Genomic DNA, 23,116 nt, shown 5'->3' with positions numbered 1-23,116 from the left:
CTTTCTGTTCGATCGAACCACATATAGAGTGGGGGAGATATATTCAACACATCACCATTTTTTTTCAAAACATATTTCTAAAGTTTCTGTTGACTTGAAATTTTAACCAGATGTTGGTAACAACCAAATAAATCTATATATGCAAAGAAAACAAATCTAATTACTTTACAAATGAAGTTATGTGTAATAAAATGAAATTAACAGGAAAAAAAGTATTGAACCTAATAGAAAAAACAAAATAAAGATCAGAATTGACAGACGAGACCCACAGAACCATCAAGATTTTTACACTCAGTTAAAACCTAAATCTTATCAAAATCTGGTTCAATTCCATGTCAACAGCTCCTGTAGAAATATTATTCATATGAAAAGCATCTCATGTTCAATACATCCCCCCGCCACAGTGTGTGTATGTGTTTGTGCATTAAAATAAACAGATGTGATTAAAACTTTTCACCACTTAAAATGTCATTTGCATTAAAATCACAGTGAATAAACATGATTGAATATGCAGAAGATGCAAAGGCAGAAACCAGAGGGATGTAGTCCTTGTTGTCGTTTTCACTCTCTCCCACTGAGTTGCTGATTTTGCTCTGCGATCGGCTCATGAAGCCCCTTGCAGCTTTCGTCAGGAGACGCGTCCTGCTCAGGCTCAGCTTGCTGGAGGCAAAAAGACAAAACAAAACATCATTCACTCCGTGCTTCACTGTCATCATTAAATGCACAAACACACCTAAAGTGCCTTTTCTAGCTTTTTTTAATTTGTAAGCTGTTTATACATTCATGATAGCACTGCTCCTCACATTTTGGTCATTAGTTCAGCTGACACTTCAAGTGATAGCGAGAGGTAAAACTGGGGACGAGATTCCAGACATGAAACCTGAAAGTGTGTATTTTGGTGTCTAGAGTACCATCTATCTTTAGCATAACAGTTTACTTTTATTAAGAATTGACTTATTTAGAATTTGAATTGGGTTAGGATATGATTCATGAACCTAGGACTGAGCAATATGATTTTACAGTTGAAGTCGAAATTACTAGCCTTCCTTTTTTGAAATGTTTTTAAAATTTTTTCGAAATATTTCCAAATTGTTTACCAGAGCAAGTATTTATTACAGTATTTCCTATAATATTCTTTCTTCTGTAGAAAGTTTTATTAGTTTTATTTGAGCTAGAATAAAAGCAGCTTTTAATTATTTTAAAATCGTTTTAAGGTCAATATTATTAGCCCCTTTAAGCTATATTTTTTGTTTCAATAGTCTACAGAACAAACCACTGTTATACAATGATTTGCCTAATTACCCTAACTTGCTTAATTAACCTAGTTAAGCATTTAAATATCACTTTAAGCTGAATACCAATGTCTTGAAAAATATCTAGTCAAATATTATTTACAGTCATCATGGCAAATATAAAAGGAATTAGAAATGAGTTATTAAAACTATTATGTTTAGAAATGTGTTGATCTGTTAAACAAACTGCGGTAAAAAAATTATATGGCAGGCTAATAATTCAGGAGGGCTAATGATTCTGTATTTATTTTATGTATTATCACAATATAACATTCCAGAAGTAAAAGATTACTTAATTCAAAATATACCTTGATATGTAAATGAGTGGGCGTGACCAACTCATGGTAGTCTTATGCTGGGCTCACATCAAATTTAAGTGTTCGTGCAAATAGATTAAATGCAAAGTCATAGCCGTGAACACACACAATTTATCCAGTCATGTTTTGAGAGTTCAAAAAAACTCAACTTGAGTGGAAAATTAGCATGAGGCAAAAAAGCTGCGAGTAATCTAGAGCAAGTGACGTGGTGCATACATCTAAATCTGAGTAAACCACTCCTATATCCACCAAATGTCTGTCATGACTGTGTTTGTCCACCAGATGCCACTGTAGTTCGCCAGCAACCCCCAGCGTACTACAGTGGCTTTAGAACTACATTTCCATACATTCTTTTGCACACACACCCGGTCTCTCATCTACACTGATTTACAACCACAGCTGTCTCCGTTCTCTGTGATTACCTGGACTATATATTCAGTCATTCATCCTCTGTTTGTCAGTTGGTCGTTGTCATTGTTGGTATGTTGTTCCTGATCCTGATCCTGATCCTGATCCTGATCCTGATCCTGATCCTGATCCTGATCCTGATCCTGATCCTGATCCTGATCTAGCTCTTGCTCTTGCTCTTGTATCTTGTCTTAGTGTTAAAGTCTTGTCCCAGTTTAATCTGTTTGAGTTGCTCGTTTGTTTGTTTATTTTGTTAATTTGTTACTTTGATTTTTGGATTTTGTCACTGTTGCTGCACTTTCACATTAAAGATCTGCACTTGGATTCTACACCCGTTTTTGTTCCTGTTTTAATCCTGAAACGTGACAATGTCATGCTAGGGTGACTGAATAATGTGCATTGTGGAAATGATTTCCCTTAAGAACATGCATAAGCCAGTTATATAATAGTAGCAGTAATAGCACAGAAGTAGTCATTAGTAGTCTATGCTTTTGTTAATGACCAATAAAATATCAAGCATTAAATTCTTCCAAAAAAAGCTTGACTGAATGATGTTTAATGTTTACACATGATTTCAAATCATATCACATAGGAATGCATTACCCCAACATAAACCAATCAGAACTGAATCAACTATTAAAGATAAATACATTAATAAATATTAAATGTCACATAATATCATTGGAACTTCATTCATTCATTCATTCATTCATTTATTCATTCATTTTCCTTCGGCTTACTCCCTTATTTATCAGGGGTCACCACAGCAGAATGAACTGCAAACTATCCCAGCATGTTATATGCAGCGGATGCCCTTCCAGTCGCAACCCAGTATTGGGAAACACCCATAACCTCTCATATTCACACACTCATACGGCCATTTTTGTTTTTACCCAATTCACCTATAGCGCATGTCTTTGGACTGTGGGGGAAGCCAGAGCACCCAGAGGTACCTCACGCCAACACAGGGAGAACATGCAAACTCCGCAAAGAAATGCCAACTGACCCAGCTGGGACTCGAACCAGCGACCTTCTGTGCTACCTTATCATTGGAACTTATTACTAATAATATTCATTCATTCAATGTGACAGGTTTACCCTCCTGTGAATCCACCCTCTTTATTTCTCAATTCTAAGCACTGATTAAAACTGAATGTGAGTGTGTGTTTAACTAACATACTCTAATCTCAAACTTCTCTGTGATCCTTCCTCTAAACTCAGGAACTCCAGACAAATTGTTTAAAAGGAATGAAAAACAAAATGAAAAACCATTGACGTCAATAGAACAAACACTCATTGCCTGAAGATAATTGTCACAATGATTCATTTAATTGTAGGAAAGCATTATGCACTTCACATGAAAATATAACAGGGAAATGATTGGCAAATACCTGCACTAGACTTTATCATATTGTCAGTCTACGCATCTCCCGTCTGATAGTTTTTTCTGCCTAATGAATGTCTGTCAGTGTCTTCTATGAGAGCTGAACTCATTAGGCGAACCCAACAGAATACCACAAGCAATCAAAATGCAAATTGGACTCATGATTTAAAACAATGGCGCAGGAGTGATGCAAACTGCTGAATTATTCATTTGTGTTCTATGAATTAGTGCTTGTAATTGTCTAACTCGATTTGTGGACGTTGTTTGTGTTCCCTCGATCTACACACTGCAGAAAAAAAAAGCTGTTCTTGCTTATGGAGTGGTATGGTATGGTACGGTTTATGGCCGTTTCCACTGTCAAAAGGTACCAAAAAGCTAACCGTACTGTCCAACTTTTTGGTTATCCTTTAAAAAAGGTTACCTACTGTACCCAACAAAAGGGTACCAAAAGGCAAAGTCAGATGCGCTGCTGAACGCTATTGGTTTACAGAGGCACGTCACTAGCTCATACACAAGTCAGGAGAATGAAAACAATAGAAGCGCCATGTTTAAATACACAGCCGAGACATTACACCATAATAATATATACATGTAATAACAAGCCATGTTCAACCCGAGTTCAAACAAACCTTGTCATCATCTGCAGAATCTAACTTGTGCCCTGTTGTTGTTTACAAGGCTGTCTAAAGCGTAAGTGGTTTCACTTTCTCCAGAGAGTTTGTATGTGCGTCTATATTTAAAATAACAAGCTTCTTGAGCTGATGATAATATCGTCCGCATGATTATTGAAGTGCTTCTGATATCAGATCCTTTCAGAAACGGACAAACGCGAGAGTGAAGCGCTAAAATACAAAGAAGAAGCCCAAACAAACGATTCCTTCAGCAACCTAAACCATGAACAAACTGCCGTGTTTATCATCACCGTTTGGACTATTATGCACTCGGAATGACAGATTTACTTTCGAACAAGATGTTAACATTACATGTGCTGGTGAAGAGTTAAGATGCAGATGAGAGGTTTGCACTGACTGTGGGCTATATGTTGCATGTTGTTTTCGAACCCAAATAAGGACTAAATGTATTCGGTGTGTGGATTTTCTGTAATTGGTAACATATCGAAGACTGTACGGGTTTGTATGTGTTCATATATGTTGCATTTTTATTTTATATAGTTGCAGACATTACAGAAGTCTATTTTGCCTTATTATTGATCCGCAGTTATAATCAAATACTGTTCATAGAAAGGTGAACATTTATTCAGAAGTATTTATGTGTATAAAGCATCTGTTTTGTGAGAAGTGCTTCTCATATGATATGTGAACGACCCGTACAGCTTTACTTTGACATTTCCTCGAGCGAGAATGACATCGACTGCTACTTTCAGTCATACACTACGCCCACCAAAAGGGTACCATTGGTAAAAACACAAAGTGGAAATGCAAGCCAGACAAAGGTGACCTGTACCGACCCGTACCATATCGCACCACTCAGTGGAAACAGGCTATTAGAGTGTCTTGTCTTGTTTTTGTCTTGTTGTGTTGTTTTTTGTCTTGTTTTTGGTCCAAATATCGAAAAATTCTTCATTCATTTTTAGGTCAAGTTAAAAATCTTGTTTTGTTTTCAGAAATTATGAGTTTTTCTTTAATACAAGCTAGATAAACTGCCAGTGGAATGAGTAAAATTATCTTGTTTTTTATTTGAAATAAGACTCGTAAGACAAGTTAAATGAATCCGAAAATTTGATTTGTCCACCTGTCAGGTTTTGGAGATGTATGCACCACCATGGAGCATAAGAATTGGAAGTGTCTTTGGATATAACTCAGTTTTTTTTTTTACCATTTTGTTCATTTCTTTGTTTCCTGAAAATTTTATTGGAATCAGTTTTGAAACAAATCTTTGCGCTTTACAAATGAATAGTTCCCCTTCGGTTGGGGAACTTCAGTGCCATGAATGGGAGGATTCGGATCAGAAGCCGCTTATCTGGAGAGTATTGAACGGGCCAATGAATGACATTAATTGGCAGCGTAAGCTTGCGCAGGTGTGCGACATCTGCAATCATCTCAGCATATAAGCACACCTGAAGCCAGCAGACGCCATCCTTTTCGCTTCAGATCCTTTCTGAGTGAGTCGATGAGGGTTCCTCTTGCTGATCAGCACTTCAGAGCGAACGAGTGTGTCTCCCGGTCCAGAGTGGGTCTTCGCGGTGGCAGACGGTCGAGCTGGGTTACTCCCTTGCCTGCGGTTCTTTGGGTCCGGTCCTCCAGAGCGGTGCGTATAGTTGCAACTTTCCTAAAAGAGCAACACAGTCGTGCAGCACGTCCTTTTCAGGATGGCGCTCCGACTGTGCGTTTCTGGATGCGGGGGTTTCCTGGCTCCGGATGATGGACACGATCACTGCATTGCATGTTTGGGGGTCCAGCATGTTAATGCGGTGCTCGCGGGCGGTTCATGTCGTCATTGCGATGCCATGACCGTTGCACAGCTAAGATCGCGGCTAACTTTCGCAAGAGAGCGAGCCACCCCAGTTGCCTCCTGTTCTAAAAAAGCAGCGGGCGCTCGGGCAGATCTGAGGGTTTCAGCGGGAGCTAATCCGCCGCCCACGGGCTCGCGGACCTCTCGCTCCTCACGGCGCTCCATCCAAGCTTCGGGTGGTGAGAGTGATCCGTCTAACCAGATGGTAGCTCTCACACTCGCTGACACCGGAGATCAGATGTCCTCCGCGGCATCGGAGGGTGGGCTTTCACTGTCCGACGAAGATCCGGACCCGCTCGCCCCCTCCGGGCAGGTGAGCGCTGTCAAATCGGATCCTGAAGCGGACATGTTAGCCGTGCTTTCCCGGGCTGCTTCGGCCGTGGGGTTGGAGATGGTTTATCCCCCAGCTCCGCGGCCGGACCGACTAGATGGGTGCTACGTAGAGGACCAGAAGGCGAAGCCTTCGAAGCCTCTCGTCCCCTTCTTCCCGGAAGTGCACAGTAGGCTCACGCAGTCCTGGAGGGCACCTTTCTCTGCCCGTGCTGCGAGTGCCTCCGCCCTCACCGCCCTTGACGGCGGAGCTGCCAGGGGGTATGAGGCGATCCCGTCAGTGGAGCGCGCTATTGCGGTCAATCTTTGTCCGCGCGGCGCCTCTACGTGGCGGGGTTTGCCCCGCCTCCCGTCCAAAGCCTGTAGGTTGTCTGCCTCCCTCGGAGCCAGAGCTTATAAGGCTGCGGGCCAGGCTGCTTCTGCTTTGCACGCGATGGCCACCTACCAGCGCTACCAAGCGCAGGCGCTGGCCGAGCTGCACGAGGGCGGGTCCAACCCAAGCTTATTACATGAGCTGCGCACCGCGACCGACTATGCTCTTCGGACTACTAAGTCCGCCGCGTGTGCGCTGGGGAGGACGATGTCCACACTTGTGGTTCAGGAACGCCACCTCTGGCTAAACCTGGCCGATATGCGCGACGTTGACAAAGTTCGCTTTCTTGACTCGCCCATATCCCAGGCTGGCCTGTTCGGCGACACCGTCGGTGAATTCACCCAGGAATTCAAGGCGGTGAAAGAGCAGTCGGATGCGATGGGCAATGTCATCTATCGGCGTGGCCGTAAGCCCGCTCCGCCCGCCGAGCCATCCACCTCCGCTGTTCCTCGCCGAGGGCGCCCGCCAACGAGTGCTGCCCCGCCCCCGCCTGCGCCTCCGGCCAAGCGGGCGCGGCGTTCACCTCGAAAGCAGGCAGCCCCTCCTGCCCAGGGCGCCGTTAAGTCCGGTAAACGGACCGCGAAGCGTCCCTGAGACAGGCCATCCGGAGAAGAGGAAACTTGCTCTTTCCCCGCTGGAGGGCGGGGCCCCGATAACAACGGTACTTTTCAGTGCCACCAAAACATCAGTAAAAGAGCACTTTTTCCCTTCCCCGGATGTGACTGCACGAGTTCTGCCAGTCCGGGACGCGCTGCCTTCCGGCTCGCAGACTCTACGTGCTTCGCCAGTGGCTCACGAGCGCTGGGGGGACGGTCTCCCTTCCCTCAGCCCTCCAGCCCCCTCTCCGGAGTCAGGGTGCGGAGCCAGAGCGAATCGCTCTCCTCCAGCTTTTCCGCGGGACCCTCGTGCTTCCCGGATCAGCACACCCACTCCGCGCTGCCCCACCGCTGGTACGTCAGCGATTGTAGCGATGACTCCATTAGCGAGGGCTCTGCCTGCCTGGTTAGCGCGGGCCAGCCCCTCGCGGTGGCTCATACGCACAATCAGACTCGGTTACGCGATTCAGTTCGCGAAACGGCCCCCCAAGTTTACGGGCGTGTATTTCTCCAGGGTCAACCCCCTGTCCGCCCCTGTCTTGCGAGAGGAGATTGCTGCCCTCCTGGCGAAGGGTGCAATCGAGCCGGTTCCTCCAGCCGAGATGGAGAGTGGGTTTTACAGCCCATACTTCATCGTACCCAAAAAGAGCGGTGGGTCACGGCCAATCCTAGATCTGCGCGTTTTGAACCGCTGTCTGCACAAGCTGCCGTTCAGAATGCTCACGCAGAGGCGCATTCTCCAATGCGTTCGTCCTCGGGATTGGTTTGCAGCCATAGACCTGAAGGACGCGTATTTCCATGTCTCCATTCTTCCACGTCACCGCCAATTTCTGCGGTTTGCGTTCGAGGGTCGAGCGTGGCAGTACAAGGTCCTCCCCTTCGGGCTCTCTCTGTCTCCGCGGGTCTTCACCAAACTCGCGGAGGGTGCCCTAGCGCCCCTTCGGCTCGCGGGCATTCACATACTCGGTTATCTCGACGACTGGCTGATTTTAGCCCACTCGCGGGAGCAATTGATTGTGCACAGGGACGAGGTGCTTCGGCATCTCCGCCTACTGGGGCTTCAGGTCAACCGAGAAAAGAGCAAACTCGCCCCCGTGCAGAGGATTTCTTTTCTCGGGATGGAGCTGGACTCGATCACCATGGTAGCGCACCTCTCCGAGGAACGCGCTCGCCTGTTGCTGAACTGTCTGAGGGAGCTCGACAGCAAACTAGTGGTCCCACTGAAGTTCTTTCAGAGGCTCCTGGGGCATATGGCATCCGCAGCCGCCGTCACGCCGCTCGGGTTGCTCCATATGAGACCACTTCAGCACTGGCTTCACGATCGGGTCCCCAGACGCGCATGGCACGCGGGCACACACCGGGTCTCGGTTACTGCGCTGTGTCGCCGCGCCCTCAGCCCTTGGAACGACCCCTCGTTCCTACAGGCCGGTGTGCCTCTAGGACAGGCGTCCAGCCATGTTGTTGTTTCAACAGACGCTTCCAACACGGGTTGGGGGGCCGTGTGTCGCGGGCATGCGGCTGCGGGCCTCTGGAAGGGTGCCCAGCTGCATTGGCATATCAATCGCCTAGAGCTGTTGGCAGTGTTCCTCGCTCTCCACCGCTTTTTACCGGTGCTGGAGCGGCAACACGTGCTGGTCAGGACGGACAGTACGGCGGCGGCGGCGTATATCAACCGCATGGGGGGTATGCGCTCTCGCCGCATGTCTCAGCTCGCCCGCCGTCTGCTCCTCTGGAGTCACCCGCGGCTGAAATCGCTGCGCGCTATTCACGTCCCAGGCACGCTCAATCGTGCAGCCGATGCGCTCTCACGACAGCTGTTACGCCCTGGAGAATGGAGACTCCACCCCGAGTTTGTTCAGCTGATATGGGCGCGATTCGGGGAGGCCCAGATCGATCTGTTTGCTTCCCCCGAGAACGCTCACTGCCAGTTGTTTTTTTCCCTGACCGAGGGCTCTCTCGGCACGGATGCACTGGCCCACAGCTGGCCTCGGGGCATGCGCAAGTATGCGTTTCCCCCAGTGAGCCTGCTCGCGCAGTTTCTGTGCAAGGTCAGGGAGGACGAGGAACAGGTTCTGCTAGTTGCGCCCCTTTGGCCCAACCGGACCTGGATATCAGAGCTCTCACTCCTCGCGACGGCCCTCCCCTGGCGGATCCCTTTGAGAGAGGACCTACTCTCTCAGGGACAGGGCACCATCTGGCACCCTCGCCCCGATCTTTGGAACCTCCACGTGTGGTCCCTAGACGCGAGGAAGACTTAGGTAACCTACCGACTGCGGTGGTTAATACCATCACTCAGGCTAGAGCCCCCTCCACGAGGCGCGCCTACGCCCTGAAGTGGAGTCTATTCACTGAATGGTGCGTCTCTCGCAGAGAAGACCCCCGAAATTGCCAGATTAGTGTTGTGCTCTCTTTCCTTCAAGAGAAGTTGGACAGCAGGCTGTCGCCCTCCACTCTCAAGGTTTACGTGGCCGCCATCTCCGCTTATCATAGCGCGGTAGCTGGCGGCACCGTGGGAAAGCATAACCTGGTCATCCAGTTCCTTAGGGGTGCTAGGCGAATTAATCCATCTCGCCCCCCTCTCATGCCCTCTTGGGATCTCGCCCTCGTTCTCACGAGTCTGCGATCCGATCCCTTTGAGCCACTCGAATCAGTATCTCTAAGATTTCTGTCCCTGAAGACAGCTCTGCTGGTTGCGTTGGCCTCCATCAAGAGGGTCGGGGACCTGGAGGCATTTTCGGTCAGTGACTCGTGCCTGGAATTCGGGCCGGATTACTCTCACGTTATCCTGAGACCCCGCCCCGGTTATGTGCCCAAGGTTCCTACCACCCCCTTTAGAGATCAGGTAGTGAACCTGCAAGCGCTGCCCCCGGAGGAGGCAGACCCAGCCCTTTCTTTACTTTGTCCAGTTCGCGCTCTGCGCATTTATGTGGACCGTACTCAGAATTTTAGATCATCTGAGCAGCTCTTTGTCTGTTATGGCGGTCGGCAGCAGGGAAGTGCCGTATCGAAACAAAGATTATCCCACTGGATTGTGGATGCCATTTCACTCGCTTATTCGAGTCGAGGTCAGCCGTGTCCCCCGGGAGTACGTGCACACTCCACTCGGAGCGTTGCATCCTCTTGGGCGCGTGCACGCGGCGCCTCTCTAACAGACATCTGTAGAGCTGCGGGCTGGGCGACACCCAACACATTGCAAGGTTTTACAATCTGCGTGTTGAGCCGGTTTCCTCAAGGGTATTAGGTAACCCTTTGGTGATTGAGGAGACAACTCGGTAGGGTGTTGAAACACGCTTGCTGCGCCATTCTCCCTAACACGGAGGTACGTGCGCCTTTTTTATCTGTCAGTAAAGTTCCCCGTCAGGTGAGCCCTGCAGATTCCTCCGTGGCCCCCAGCACTGACTCAGCGGAGGAGTCACTTGCTGGCCCACTACGTTGTAGGTCTGCCCGCTGGTCAGCCCGCGTTTTGGGTATAGGTGCCTGCTATGCGTGATCCCCACTAGGCGATCCCATATGCTTATTCCGCCACGGTTAAGTCCCCCCCCTGGGCGGACCCGTGTCTTCCCTCTCCGCTAACCACTCTTTGCTATGCGTACTCCCCCTTTTTAGGGCTAGTCCATAGGTAAATTCTGCCATCTATCCCCCCCTTGGGTAACGGATGGCCTCCGCAGCGTCCTCCCTATCGGGATTGCACGCTTCCCAACGTACTGTCGTATTTCCTAGAATTATCTAGATGCTCACGACTTCCCAAAAAATATATCTAAATCCGTAAAACTTCTGTTGAAGTAGGATAAATTAGGGCCAGGGACACGTTGGAGGACCGCGCCCCCCATGATGTGGGTGCGTCACGCTTGCTTGACTATCTCCTCATCGGGGGTGTTGGTAAGGTGCAGTCATTGTGGCGCTTTCCATATTCTCCCATTCATGGCACTGAAGTTCCCCAACCGAAGGGGAACGTTCGAGGTTACAGAAGTAACCCTTCGTTCCCCGAGGAGGGGAACGGAAGTGCCATATTCCGTCGCCATAATGACTGTCCCTTAGCTGTTTGAAAGTCTCTTCAGCTTAAAAGGATGGCGTCTGCTGGCTTCAGGTGTGCTTATATGCTGAGATGATTGCAGATGTCGCACACCTGCGCAAGCTTACGCTGCCAATTAATGTCATTCATTGGCCCGTTCAATACTCTCCAGATAAGCGGCTTCTGATCCGAATCCTCCCATTCATGGCACTTCCGTTCCCCTCCTCGGGGAACGAAGGGTTACTTCTGTAACCTCGAACGTTTTCTTGCTAGTGAATTGTTCAGTTTTTCCGTGTACAAAATCTGTCATGTAAATAGTTAATGTGCCATGGAGCGACACAGCTGACTCTTAAAGGAAATGGGAGATGTGAGTCTATTTGTTTAAATGCATTAAGCCCAAAACACCTTTTAGACTATGCACCTGGTGCGACAACTGTTTTTCTCATCCTTAAAATAGCAAAAGTGGATTCGGACACACCTTTAGTGCTTCTCTGCCATGTGCTTTAGACATTCAATCATTGAAATAGAGCCCATAAAGTATTTTTTGCAGTGCAGTACACCCACCTGGCAGAGAAAAGGCTCTCGACTGATCTCTGCGAGTGGTCCGAGGTCACCGACGAACTCCTTTGAGAGGCTGAAGAAAAGAGAAAGAAGTTGGTATTTTGATCATTTCTGCACTAGCAAACAAACATATTGCACTCCAAGGCGAAGTGCACTCCATAAACTCACCCGTGCTCCTCTAGGCCACATCTAAACTAATGAGTTCAGCAGTTACATAATTGAGTGATTATTGCTGCTGTGTTTGTTTGACATTTTTGAACACCTGCAAATCTATGATTTCTGTAAGTATCTGACTGGATACAAATGGCTAGAGAGAAAAGTACCTTCTGAAGAGCTACAGCGTTCCCAACTGGAGGATGAAGGGGTTTTGCAGGGAGGCTTGGATCCATCGACATCTGTGAATCAAAGAAGAGATTTAGAGCGGGCAACCGGTACATAAAACATATCCCAGAACAATTTGCAATATATTCTGCAGTGGAAACCCCTGATAAATCAGAGATAAGCCGAAGGATAGTGAGATATGAGTGCTTTTGCTGAGTTTGGTTTGGTTTTCTGAACTCCATAAATCGTCTGGTGGTGATTTCAGAAACTGTATCATTTTTATTACTATGGAAGTCTCTTATGCTCACCAAAACAACAAGTCTTTGATCAAAAACACAGTAAAACTCGGAAAGATGCATTTGATGATCTCAAGGAAATCTTTCATTATGAATTCTCTGAAGATCCCAAAGTTGCTCTGCTACAGTAGATGTATGCCCTAAGGGCTTTGATATGGCAGAGCCAAAATATACACATTCTACTTGCTGAAGCTGTAAAGTGCATTCCATGTAGATGTTTAAAAGCTCTATCATATTATGCATCTCTATCATCTGAAAAAGATGGCCCCCTGTTGTGCCTTGAATAAAGAGTCAGAATGCTGTAAACAACGTCATTCCCTTATCTGCCTTATCCATCTTATTGTCCCCATTTTCCCTTCTTTTCTTTCTTCTTTTTCCCTTCCTCTTTTCTATGTCCTACAGCATGTAAGGATGTTTTTTGTTTTCTATATGGTTTTACAACTAGCTGCAAATTGATGGACTAACATTTAAACAATTATGCAATGTTGTGTTCTTTAATAAAATAAAATTAAAAACACAACATATTGTAAAATATATAATTTTACAATTTCTATGTAAACGTTTTCTATTTGAATAAATGTTTGAAATGTAGTTCAAATTATCTTTCCTGTAATGACAGGCAGAATTTTCCCCATCACTGCTGATTTCTAATATTATCAGTGTTGAAAACAGATCTGTTTAATAATGGTAGAAACTGTTAAACATTTTTAAAAGATTATTTTATTCATTTTCTTTTTAGCTTAGTCCCTGTATTAATCAGGGGTCGCCACAGCGGAATGAACCACCAACTTATCAACCATTTGTTTTACGCAACGGATGCCTTTCCAGCTGCAACCTAACACCAAGAAACAACCATACACTCTTGCATTCGCACACATACACTACGGCCAATTTAGCTTTTTCAATTCACCTATAGCACTTGTCTTTGTGCTGTGGGGGAAACCGGAGCACCCAGTGGAAACCCACGCCAACACGGGGAGAGCATGCAAACTCCACAGAGAAATGCCAACTGACCCAGCCGGAGCTCAAGCCTGACCTTCTTGCTGTGAAGCGATCATGCTACCCACGGTGCCACCGTGCTGCCCTTAAAGATTATTTCATTAAAAGAAATATCAAACAAACCACGCCCCCAAACTTTTCACTTGACCGCCGGTATCTGCACTATGACAAAGGCTTGCTAATATAAATATAAGCACTTTTACACATTTAAAAACAAGTAATAATACACAATTTAAAAACTGTGTGATGTAAGCTGTTATAATTTAATAAAAGCAATACATGTTGGACTCCAGAAATAAACGATCTTTCATACACTCAAGCCTGAGTTAGACTAATATGAGCACAAAAAAAAATATTTCTCTTACAACAGTTTTTGTTATCTTCACAGGGGTAGAACTGACACTTGTAAAATATGAACAATAACATATAAGCAACACATACAGTACATTTTTAGAAAGGTTTTTATTTTTAATTACCAAATCAACAGGACCCAAAATATAGCCTACACACCATAGATAGCGATTTATCATGGGGGAAAAATTGTGTTTAAAAGATAAACACAGCAAGATTTCTAAATCTCAACAGGATATTTACACATCCATCCCTGCACTATATCAAATAATCCTTGTCAAATTCTACAATAAACTCAGCAGTATTAATGTATCAACTGATGTCAATCAGCTGCTGAAACATCGCTTGTATATTGTTTATCCTTTTTTGCCTCTGATTTCATCTAGTTTATTGGATGTCTTCATTATATCTGGCAAAGAGGAATTTACTTTCATTTTAACGTTTATTAGGAGTTTTCAAATAAAAAGCCAATGGTAAATGATGCATATAAATAATATATAACATTTACAGCTCTATTTGTTATTCGGTTTCTAAAACATTAATATTTTATAACAGCAAATTCAGTAGATTAACTCAATAACATGCCGAAACTCAAAATGCAGACACATACTTTAAATCAATTTCAAATAACCTTACATGAGATCAATGTAGGTGTCGGCTAACATTAATTATTATTTCAGACCCATAAAGAGAATTACTGTTAGATAGCAATCAACTGTATTTTCCCAGTCATCGCTAGGTTAGGCGTATATCAACAAACTAATCAAGCCCGATAAAGCCCTGACCTTACCGAATAAACAGTGTTCCACCAGATCCTGTATGTCAGAAAGTATAGTTTACTGCTGAACTCATTTTATCATGGCAAAACAAAGCATTAAATTACTGCTAAAAACATACTGTTTACAAAATGAAGATCTGCACCTATATCAGCAGGATAACCAGTGCCTTAATTGACCAGAACCATCATTCAGGACATTTTATTGCAAGTGTAATTAATTTTTTTATTTGGGCTCAAGTCTCTTTCATTAACATAGAGGGCTCTATTTAAATGATCTTGACGCAAAGTGCAAAGCACAGCGCGCAAAAGCATTAAGGGCATGTCCGAATCCACTTTTGCTATTTTAAGGTTGGAAAAATCCACTTTGCGCTGTGGTGGTCTAAGAGGGTTGAGCTTATCCTCTTAATGAGTTATAGGTGTGTTTTGAGAATAAACCATCATCTCCCATTCCCTTTAAGACTCAGTTGTGGCACGCCATAGCGCATCTGCTATTTACATGACAGACTTTGTAAGTGGAAAAAACTAAGCATTTCACTAGCATGAAAACAGTTAAACAGAGCATCTGTAGCGCGAGAATGAGAGATGAGCCTCCTCATTCTTTACTTTCGCTTTCACTCTCTTCTGTGGAAACGTGATGTACGCACAGACATCCATTAGCCTACATAATTAATTTAGTTTGTTAAGCTCAAACATTTGTGTCAAAACTATTTCTAAATTCAGTTCTAATCAGCAAACAAATAAATGAACAATAATAATAAAGCGTGGACAAAAAACTGAGTTAAATCCAACTACACATACTAACGCCTATGGGTGCACATATTAGTGCAAATGCATTCGCTATTTAAACAGCGTGGTGCAACACGTCAAAACGACACTTGCGTCAAGCTTAAACTAGCAAGCAACATTTGCGTCACGCCTTGTGTTGCATTGCGCCGGGTGTATAATACGGCCTGGAGGAGGCAGGCTTTATGACTTGTACTGCAGCCAGCCTCCAGGGGGCGATCTAATGGTTGAGACCTTCACTCAATAGCAGGTGTGTGACACACTTAGCAAGAAGTCATATATGATTTTAATTGTTGCATTAGACCAGCGTTGCACTAGATTGTTGCACTAGAGCAGCGTGAGAGAGTGGACCACAGTGCCTCAATACACAACTAAGGACACTTAAATGCTTGTATTTGTTGTATTTGCACCAGCTCTGCGATACATGTCCACAACTTCATGCATTGAGTTAAATTAAGTTGTCCAGTCTCTGTGTTCAGTCCATTACTACCATGGTTGAAACCCAGACATGCAGTCAAATCGCGTAAAACAGAGAGTAAACCAAAGCGCATCATATGATCGGTAATTCAAAGGGGGGAAAACAATAGAATACATTTTTATATTAGACACACATCTGATGATTGTATTTGCACCAGCTCCATGTCCACAACTTCACGCATTAGGTTAAATTAGGCTTTCCAGTCTCCGTGTTTAGTCCACTTCCTTCCACTGTATCTATTCAGTTGAGGCAACGGAACCAACCCTGTGACGTCAGACACAGCGATATTCCAAGATGGCAGCACCCTAAATCTAAAAGCTTTAGTAAAACATGCCGTTTTCTTCTAAATGTTTACATTAATCGTGTTTGTTTAAAATATTTTCATTAAAGTGGAATCCAATGTTAAAAATAATGTAAACTTGACTGAGTGCGTTATTTCCCCTTTAAAATGGTTTTAAAATTTTTAAAACTGCTTCTATTCTAGCCAATATAAAACAAACAAGGCTTTCTCCAGAAAAAAAAAATATTATAGGAAATACTGTGAAAGATTCCTTGCTCTGTTAAACATCATTTGGGAAATATTGGAAAAAGAAAAAGAAATTCACAGGGCTAAAATTATGACTTCTGTACACTTGAAAATGTTCCCAACAGTGTGTGTTCTGTTATCTTACTGTGAGACAGAGTTGTGTCATCTTGCCCCGTCAAACCTCCAGACTGTGAGCGACCCAAACCTACAGAATAGCCACGGGACTTCCTGCTGCCGGAACGAGAGCCACAGTGCGAGCTTCGTTTATGATCCTCCCCTGGAACAAAACACACAAAGAGTCATTACCATAATTCGATTGTGTGCTTAAGCCAAGAGCGACTGCCTCATCTGTTTTCCTGCACTCAACCATGTTTTTCTCTTCCCAAGAACAGCATCTTTGATGTAATGATCGCAAATGCCAGGCTCAGAGAATGACTTACCAGGGTGGCTGTACTCAACGCAGGTGGGTAAATATTCATTGCTGTCAAGATCGATAGGTACAAACGCTGTGTATTTGCTCAAGATGTTGCAGGCTTTGCTTGTATGGATGGCGTAAAGCTGGTACCTTCTTCCAGAACCTAAAATAAATAGCACAGTTGAGAGATTTTAAAACGACAACTAATGATATTTATAAAAATATACAGTGCTTGACATATATGAGCACACCCTGCACAAATCTCTCATTTAAATTCATATTATATAAAGAAAGCTTTACAATAATGGATGCCATGTGAGGCTGCCCTAATTCAGTGAACAAACCATTATAAACAAACAATACTATTGACGAGACAATATTATTAGCCTATTTAATTTCCTTTGCTACTCTGTTACATAACTGCCCCCTAGTGGTCACTTCTTTTTTTGTGCTAGACCATTTTGTGCTGTGTCGCACAGTACTGCAGCATTGCGTGTGGTCACGTTCATTCACTCACGCATTCTCTCTAGCCACATCTGTCTGTAGTTTGCATATACTGTCACATATCAGACTTCTACATGCGAAAAACCATAAGTTGATGAGCTAATAAAGTTAATCTCCTCACCATGCTCAATCTCGCACTCTTTATCCGCCATGTGTTCAAAGTCTTGAATAATAGACCGTCCCGCCAGGTGATGGAAAGTTTCATTCCACAGGTCTTCATGCACCTTTTCCTCCCGCTCTCGGCCGTTTAAGTAAGGCTGAATGTCAAAGGTCACTTCCCACTTCATGTGTTTGCCACACAGAAGTCCAGACACGACCACTTTACAATCTCGCTTTCCGTGACTTGCCTTGAATTCTGGGGCACGAGGATCTTGTGGTGTTTCGACTTCGCAAAGCTGATGCGTGTAGCCATCTGGTCAGAAAACAAACACAACAGAAGGAAAACATAATATTCAGAGGAATAAACAGATGGATTTCCTTGCTGAACACATAAAAAACAGCAGGTAGAGCTCATAAGGAGCAGAAATTACAAGTTAAAACAAAAAAAAATAAGGAAGGGCACGTATTCACTTAACTTAAATATCATATTTAACATGATCTTTTCACATTTAAAATTCTGCCACAGGTTTTATGTGAGGATTGGGTTTGGGAGTAAAATAAGGAAATTGTTACAAGCACCAGTGATCCAGCAACTGCGGATCGCCAGAGAACTATACACACACACTATTGAACTACAAGTCCCGTCATGCACCTCGCACACAGCTGTTCCCGTTTCACTTTGATTACTCGCACATACAAACAGCCGGAGGATCGTTATGAACTGATTACATGGGCTTTAAAAGCAGCACAGGCACACACATCAGGGCTGAGACTTGTTATACTGTATAGGGTACAAGTTAGTGTTGTTCCCATACTGATAAACTTCCGGTGACTGGTTATTGTGAGTTTTTTTCCATTTTATATGGTTCCTTTTACAGCATCAATGTTGTAATGTCATTAAAATACAATCAGTTAAATAGACTCTGGCATTCATTTATTTGCTCAAGCATAAAACAAGACAAAAGGCTGTTTACTCGCACGCGCCCGTCAGAATCGGCTGGCTAGCGCAGAAGCTCCATTAAATATACTGGAGTAAAATAAATGCTCATATTATAAAGACATGGAGTGGAGAAATGTAATTTAATGCAGTGCTTCTTGTACAATCTGAGACCCACTTTATATCGGATATCAGTCAGGCAGTGGAGATCACTGATTTTTGCTGACGCGCCGTTTTTGCAATGGCAACAAGTTCACCGGAAGCGCTTAACCCAGGTTACTGGCAAATTTAAAGTCCTATTAGCATACTTCGGCATATACCCCATTGTAAACATTACGACGTGTTTCCTTTGCCTTGCCTTGCCATGCCATGTTGACCCTTGCTTTGTTCTGTTTGTTTATGTTGCTTGCTGTTTGTACTGACCAATCGCCTGTTTATTGACCACGACTTTTCCCTGCATGCATCTGTTTGCCCCTGTTTTGACCATTCTCATAATACACCTGCATTTGGATCCTCAACTCTGTTCACATAACATCAATATATTAAGCAGTTTAAAATATGTTAAATCAATAAAAAAGTCCAAAACCAATGTGCTTGCGTGTTATGAATGAATATTCTGGAGACAGACTAATTGCTTTTTAAAACCAGAGGTTAGTAGATTAGGAATATGTATAATGAAGATACAGTAGACTCAAATACTGTTCAAGTATCGTATTTAAGATGATTTCAACCTTTGAAAAGCAGGTGGATGGGGCATATAAGACTCAAAAACAGTCTTGAAAGTATCAATTTAAAACTAAACGTCTTCTGTTGAACACAATACAAGATATTAGGAAGAATATTGGAAACCAGCAGCCACTGACATCCATAGGGACAAAACAAACACTATGGAATTTAATTCCCATGATTACTAACATTTTTCAAAATATCTTCTTTTGTTCAACAGAAGAGAGAAATTCATTCATGAAGGCTTGAAACAATTATAAAAAATTTATTTTCAGGTGAACTATGCCTTAAAATCTATAATTTTCATTTCAAAAGGCCTCTAAAAGCTGAGACTGACATATTATGAACGACAGGAGAATTGCTCACAACAGGGGATTTCAACTCTGCTGACAGTCTTAAAATGTATTGCTGAATGCTGTGAATTTCTTACATAAGCAATTTTAATGGCAACGCTTATGAATCGAGAGACTTCTATAGTCATTTTGCAAGCAAAGCTGAATTACGGCTCATTATTTTGTGCCGAAAGTCATGAGTGAACAGTCAAACAAATCTAAAATCACATTTCTCAATGCAAAATTGCACCAACTACCATTTATAACATAGTAAAAGGCTGAGGAAATCCAGAGAAATCTCAGTCTGCTGAGCAAGGCTGAATGTGCACATCCTTTTGAGCTCTCAGATGGCATTGCATAAAAAAACATCATGCTGGGGTTTTAAATACAGCCACAGGAGCTTAGGAGAACTTTAGAAAACCTCTAAACACAGTCTCAAGCTGGACATGAACTGAAGGTGCAACAAAGCACAGCATGACTGACTGGCATATACAGTTGAAGTCAGAATTATTAGCCCCCCTGAATTATTAGCTCCCCTGTTTATTTTTTTCCCCCAATTTTTGTTTAACGGAGAGAAGATTTTTTTTCAGCACATTTCTAAACATAACAGTTTTAATGACTGATTTATTTTATCTTTGCCATGATGACAGTAAATAATATTTGAGTAGATATTTTTAAGACACTTCTATACAGCTTAAAGTGACATTTAAAGGCTTAACTAGGCTTATTAGGTCAACTAGGCAGGTTAGGGTAATTAGGTAAGTTATTGTATAATGATGGTTTGTTCTGTAGAATATCGAAAATATATAGCTTAAAGGGGCTAATAATATTGACCTTAAAATGTTTGTTAAAAAATTAAAAACTGCTTTTATTCTTGCTGAAATTAATCAAATAAGACTTTCTCCAGAAGAAAAAAATATTATCAGACATACTGTGAAAATTTCCCTGCTCTGTTAAATGTCATTTGGGAATATTAAAAAATAAATAAATTCAAAGGGGGGCTAATAACTCTGACTGTATGTTAGAAGGCAACATTGACATACAGTACATTAGGACAGTACAGAGTCTTGTATTATTTCAGATTGGGGTAAAATGTTGCCTGTCAAACATTAGCAATTAGTTTAATCAGTTCACAAACAATAAAAAATTTGAATAAAAAGGAAACTGCCTCTAAACATGCTTCTATTCCAACATATTTGGGATAGCAGGCTTTAAAATCAAAGTTTCTTTATAATTACACAATACAAAATTTTAGTTCTAACTAGGGATGCACCGATACCATATTTTATTCTCAGAGTTAATGCTTTGGAGTCTTTCTGATCCCATCATCATATTCTCTACAATCCCTCGCATATAGCAAAGATCTATCTGCTGAAAAAAGCAGTACAAAATCTGCACATCCACTATTGAAATAAACAAGAAAAAGATTTTACAACTACGAGTGATTAGCTGATTCAGTAGTAGTCTCTCACTGTATAATGTCAAGTGTCTTCACGCCCACACTGTGCAGTTGATTATGGGTGTTGAAATTATAGTGCTAAAAGCCAGCTTAACTGAGCCCAAGCGGTGCTGAGATTACTATACTTCGGAGACTGGAATCTTTATTCTTGAACTTAAGGTGAGACGTTGCAGACAAAAGTCAGTTTGCTGTTTTTTTTTTATGCACGTCTTTGAAATTTGGCAAGTTTTTCACTTACTATTAAAGCAAAAAAAACACCCAAACTAAAATTTTAAGAGTTTTTTTTTATTTTTTTACTTATTTCTCATTTACACATCATGTAAATATCTGATGTTAGCGATCTCACACACATGTCATGTTCTTGGGAACATCAGAAGGTGAGTTTACAGACACACAGGTTATCAGGTAATTGGCAGATTTTCTAGTAAACACCATATGAGAGTGATCACCTCCTTTGATCAGTTGGTTAAGGATCCGAAGACACATAAGAAAAATCCATGGAAGAAGAGAAGACGAAGGAGCGAAGGTGAGGACAAACATCCTTCAATAACGGCCAAAAAGTGGATGAATGAGGTGGGTTTTTATAGTGTCCATTGATTGAGGGTACAGGTGCAGGTGATTGGTGAGAGACAACGATGATTGGAAGAGTATGAACGAGGCGTGGGTGTGACAGTCTTATTCTTAACTGTATGACTGTATGATTTGCTGCTAATGACCATATCATCTATCGTGCCAGCGCAGTTTCACTTTGGTTCGTTTAATCAAGAGTTTTTACCACAATGAGCCAGACAGGCTTTTCAAACGTAATATTTTCAGCACAAAATTTTTTTCCCCACCAACACGTCCCTTACGGGTTTCTGTAAATAAGCGCATTTTTATACTAATAAATCCCTTTGCTAATATCTAATAGTTTGCATATTAAACAAACATCACTAATAACTAATCATTTGCATATTATACATTACATTTTAGAAAATGTGTATTTAGATGAAATCAATGAGTAATCAATGAGCTGGGGCAGAATGGTGAGAAGAGTTTGTTATCTTGTCATAAGAACTGACCTGCGTCACCGGTGCTGCCCAGAGATGGACTGTCTGTTGAAGACCTGGAGCCGTTCTCCACAACGGGACCCTGTGCTGATGGAACGGGGTGGGTCTGATCTCCCTTACTCTCCCCCTGAAGAATCTCTTGTTGCTGCACTGGGGTTTTGTGAGCCGATACGGGACGTCCTCTAGAGGATGTGGCACACAGGCTTGCCAATTGTGGCTGTTGGAGAAATGAGCAGAACATTTAACTATCAATATGTGTTGAAATATCAGTACGTTAGACAGCACCACTGTGAACTGACATAATGCCACAGCCACTGTAAACTATTGTAAAACATTAACAATTAGTATCCTCAATTCCCTCATTTAAAATTTATAAAGGTTTTTCTCTATTCCAACTTTTTGAGGGGTGCGTTGCAGCCATCAAAATCAAAGTTTGTTTATATTTCCACAATACAATTAATATGATCAGTAATAACATTGGAAATATTTCTTGTGTACCTCTGTCTATTAAAAAAGTAAACCCAGGAAGACTTTGGAGATTTGTGCCAAGGACTACATTTTTGAGAACCAAGAAATACAACCCAGGCTCATTCTGGAAACGTAGCCCCTCGGAAGTTTCTGGAGACCGTGAAATATGTCCAATGAGGTATGTATTTGTGCAGTTTTTGTTTTTGCGAATCTGCGAGAGGCCGTTGTGCGCGTTTTTTTTGCTTCTCGAACGCCTCTCGCGTAAAACTGCCAGAGGCTGCTGCCGTCTGTCCGACTGACTGACTGACTGACTGACTGACCCTCCTCCTCCTTCCCTAAACCCAAGCAACGATTTACAAAAGCTGTCCAGAAAAAGAAAAGCCCTCGTCTGATTCTGACCGCGTTTTCGTATTTCACCGCATTCTCGCCCTGTCATGAACTCGTTCACTTTATTTTTTGTAATTTGTTTTTTGTCTTACCTGATTTCTGGAACCACTCTTCCCCGGACACGAAATCAGTCATCGCAGACACCTTTCCTCCGGGTCTTCGCTCCGCCGACATAACACGACCAGCTAACCGGACAAACTGCTTGCGACGGGAAAGCCCTTCACAAGGAGGTGAGCCTTCAGCCGACGAGTGCGAAGAGAAGCGGCATCACACGGCCCTGCAGCATTTGCTTGAAAAAATTTAATGCAGCCATACGTTCCTCCGGCCACATAAATCGCGGTCTCCAGAAACGTCCGCGGGGCTACGTTTTCAGAATGAGCTTGGGGTGAAGAAATATGGACCTTGGGGTAACGTTTTTTTTGCAGTTTGTGAAAATAAAAACTGCAAAAAAAAAGTAGCCCAG

The 23,116-nt window shown here is 43.2% G+C and overlaps 1 protein-coding gene across 2 annotated transcripts in view; it reads right to left on the bottom strand.

The window, feature by feature from the left end:
* The window catches only part of vwa5b1 (von Willebrand factor A domain containing 5B1), a 114,223-nt gene that overhangs the window by 11,351 nt on the left and 79,756 nt on the right, over positions 1 to 23,116 (bottom strand). For both annotated transcript variants that reach the window (XM_073939304.1, XM_017353785.4), the window contains 7 exons: positions 21,811 to 22,015; positions 17,318 to 17,608; positions 16,718 to 16,855; positions 16,423 to 16,554; positions 12,069 to 12,140; positions 11,749 to 11,818; positions 534 to 660 (listed from right to left, as the gene is read on the bottom strand). In XM_073939304.1, coding sequence (XP_073795405.1) covers positions 534 to 660; positions 11,749 to 11,818; positions 12,069 to 12,140; positions 16,423 to 16,554; positions 16,718 to 16,855; positions 17,318 to 17,608; positions 21,811 to 22,015 — 1,035 coding nt within the window. The remainder of the gene's footprint in view (positions 1 to 533; positions 661 to 11,748; positions 11,819 to 12,068; positions 12,141 to 16,422; positions 16,555 to 16,717; positions 16,856 to 17,317; positions 17,609 to 21,810; positions 22,016 to 23,116) is intronic.

Source organism: Danio rerio, chromosome 23, assembly GCF_049306965.1.
Source record: "Danio rerio strain Tuebingen ecotype United States chromosome 23, GRCz12tu, whole genome shotgun sequence".
Lineage (NCBI taxonomy): Eukaryota > Metazoa > Chordata > Actinopteri > Cypriniformes > Danionidae > Danio > Danio rerio.
This window is presented reverse-complemented; position numbering and strand designations above follow the sequence as displayed.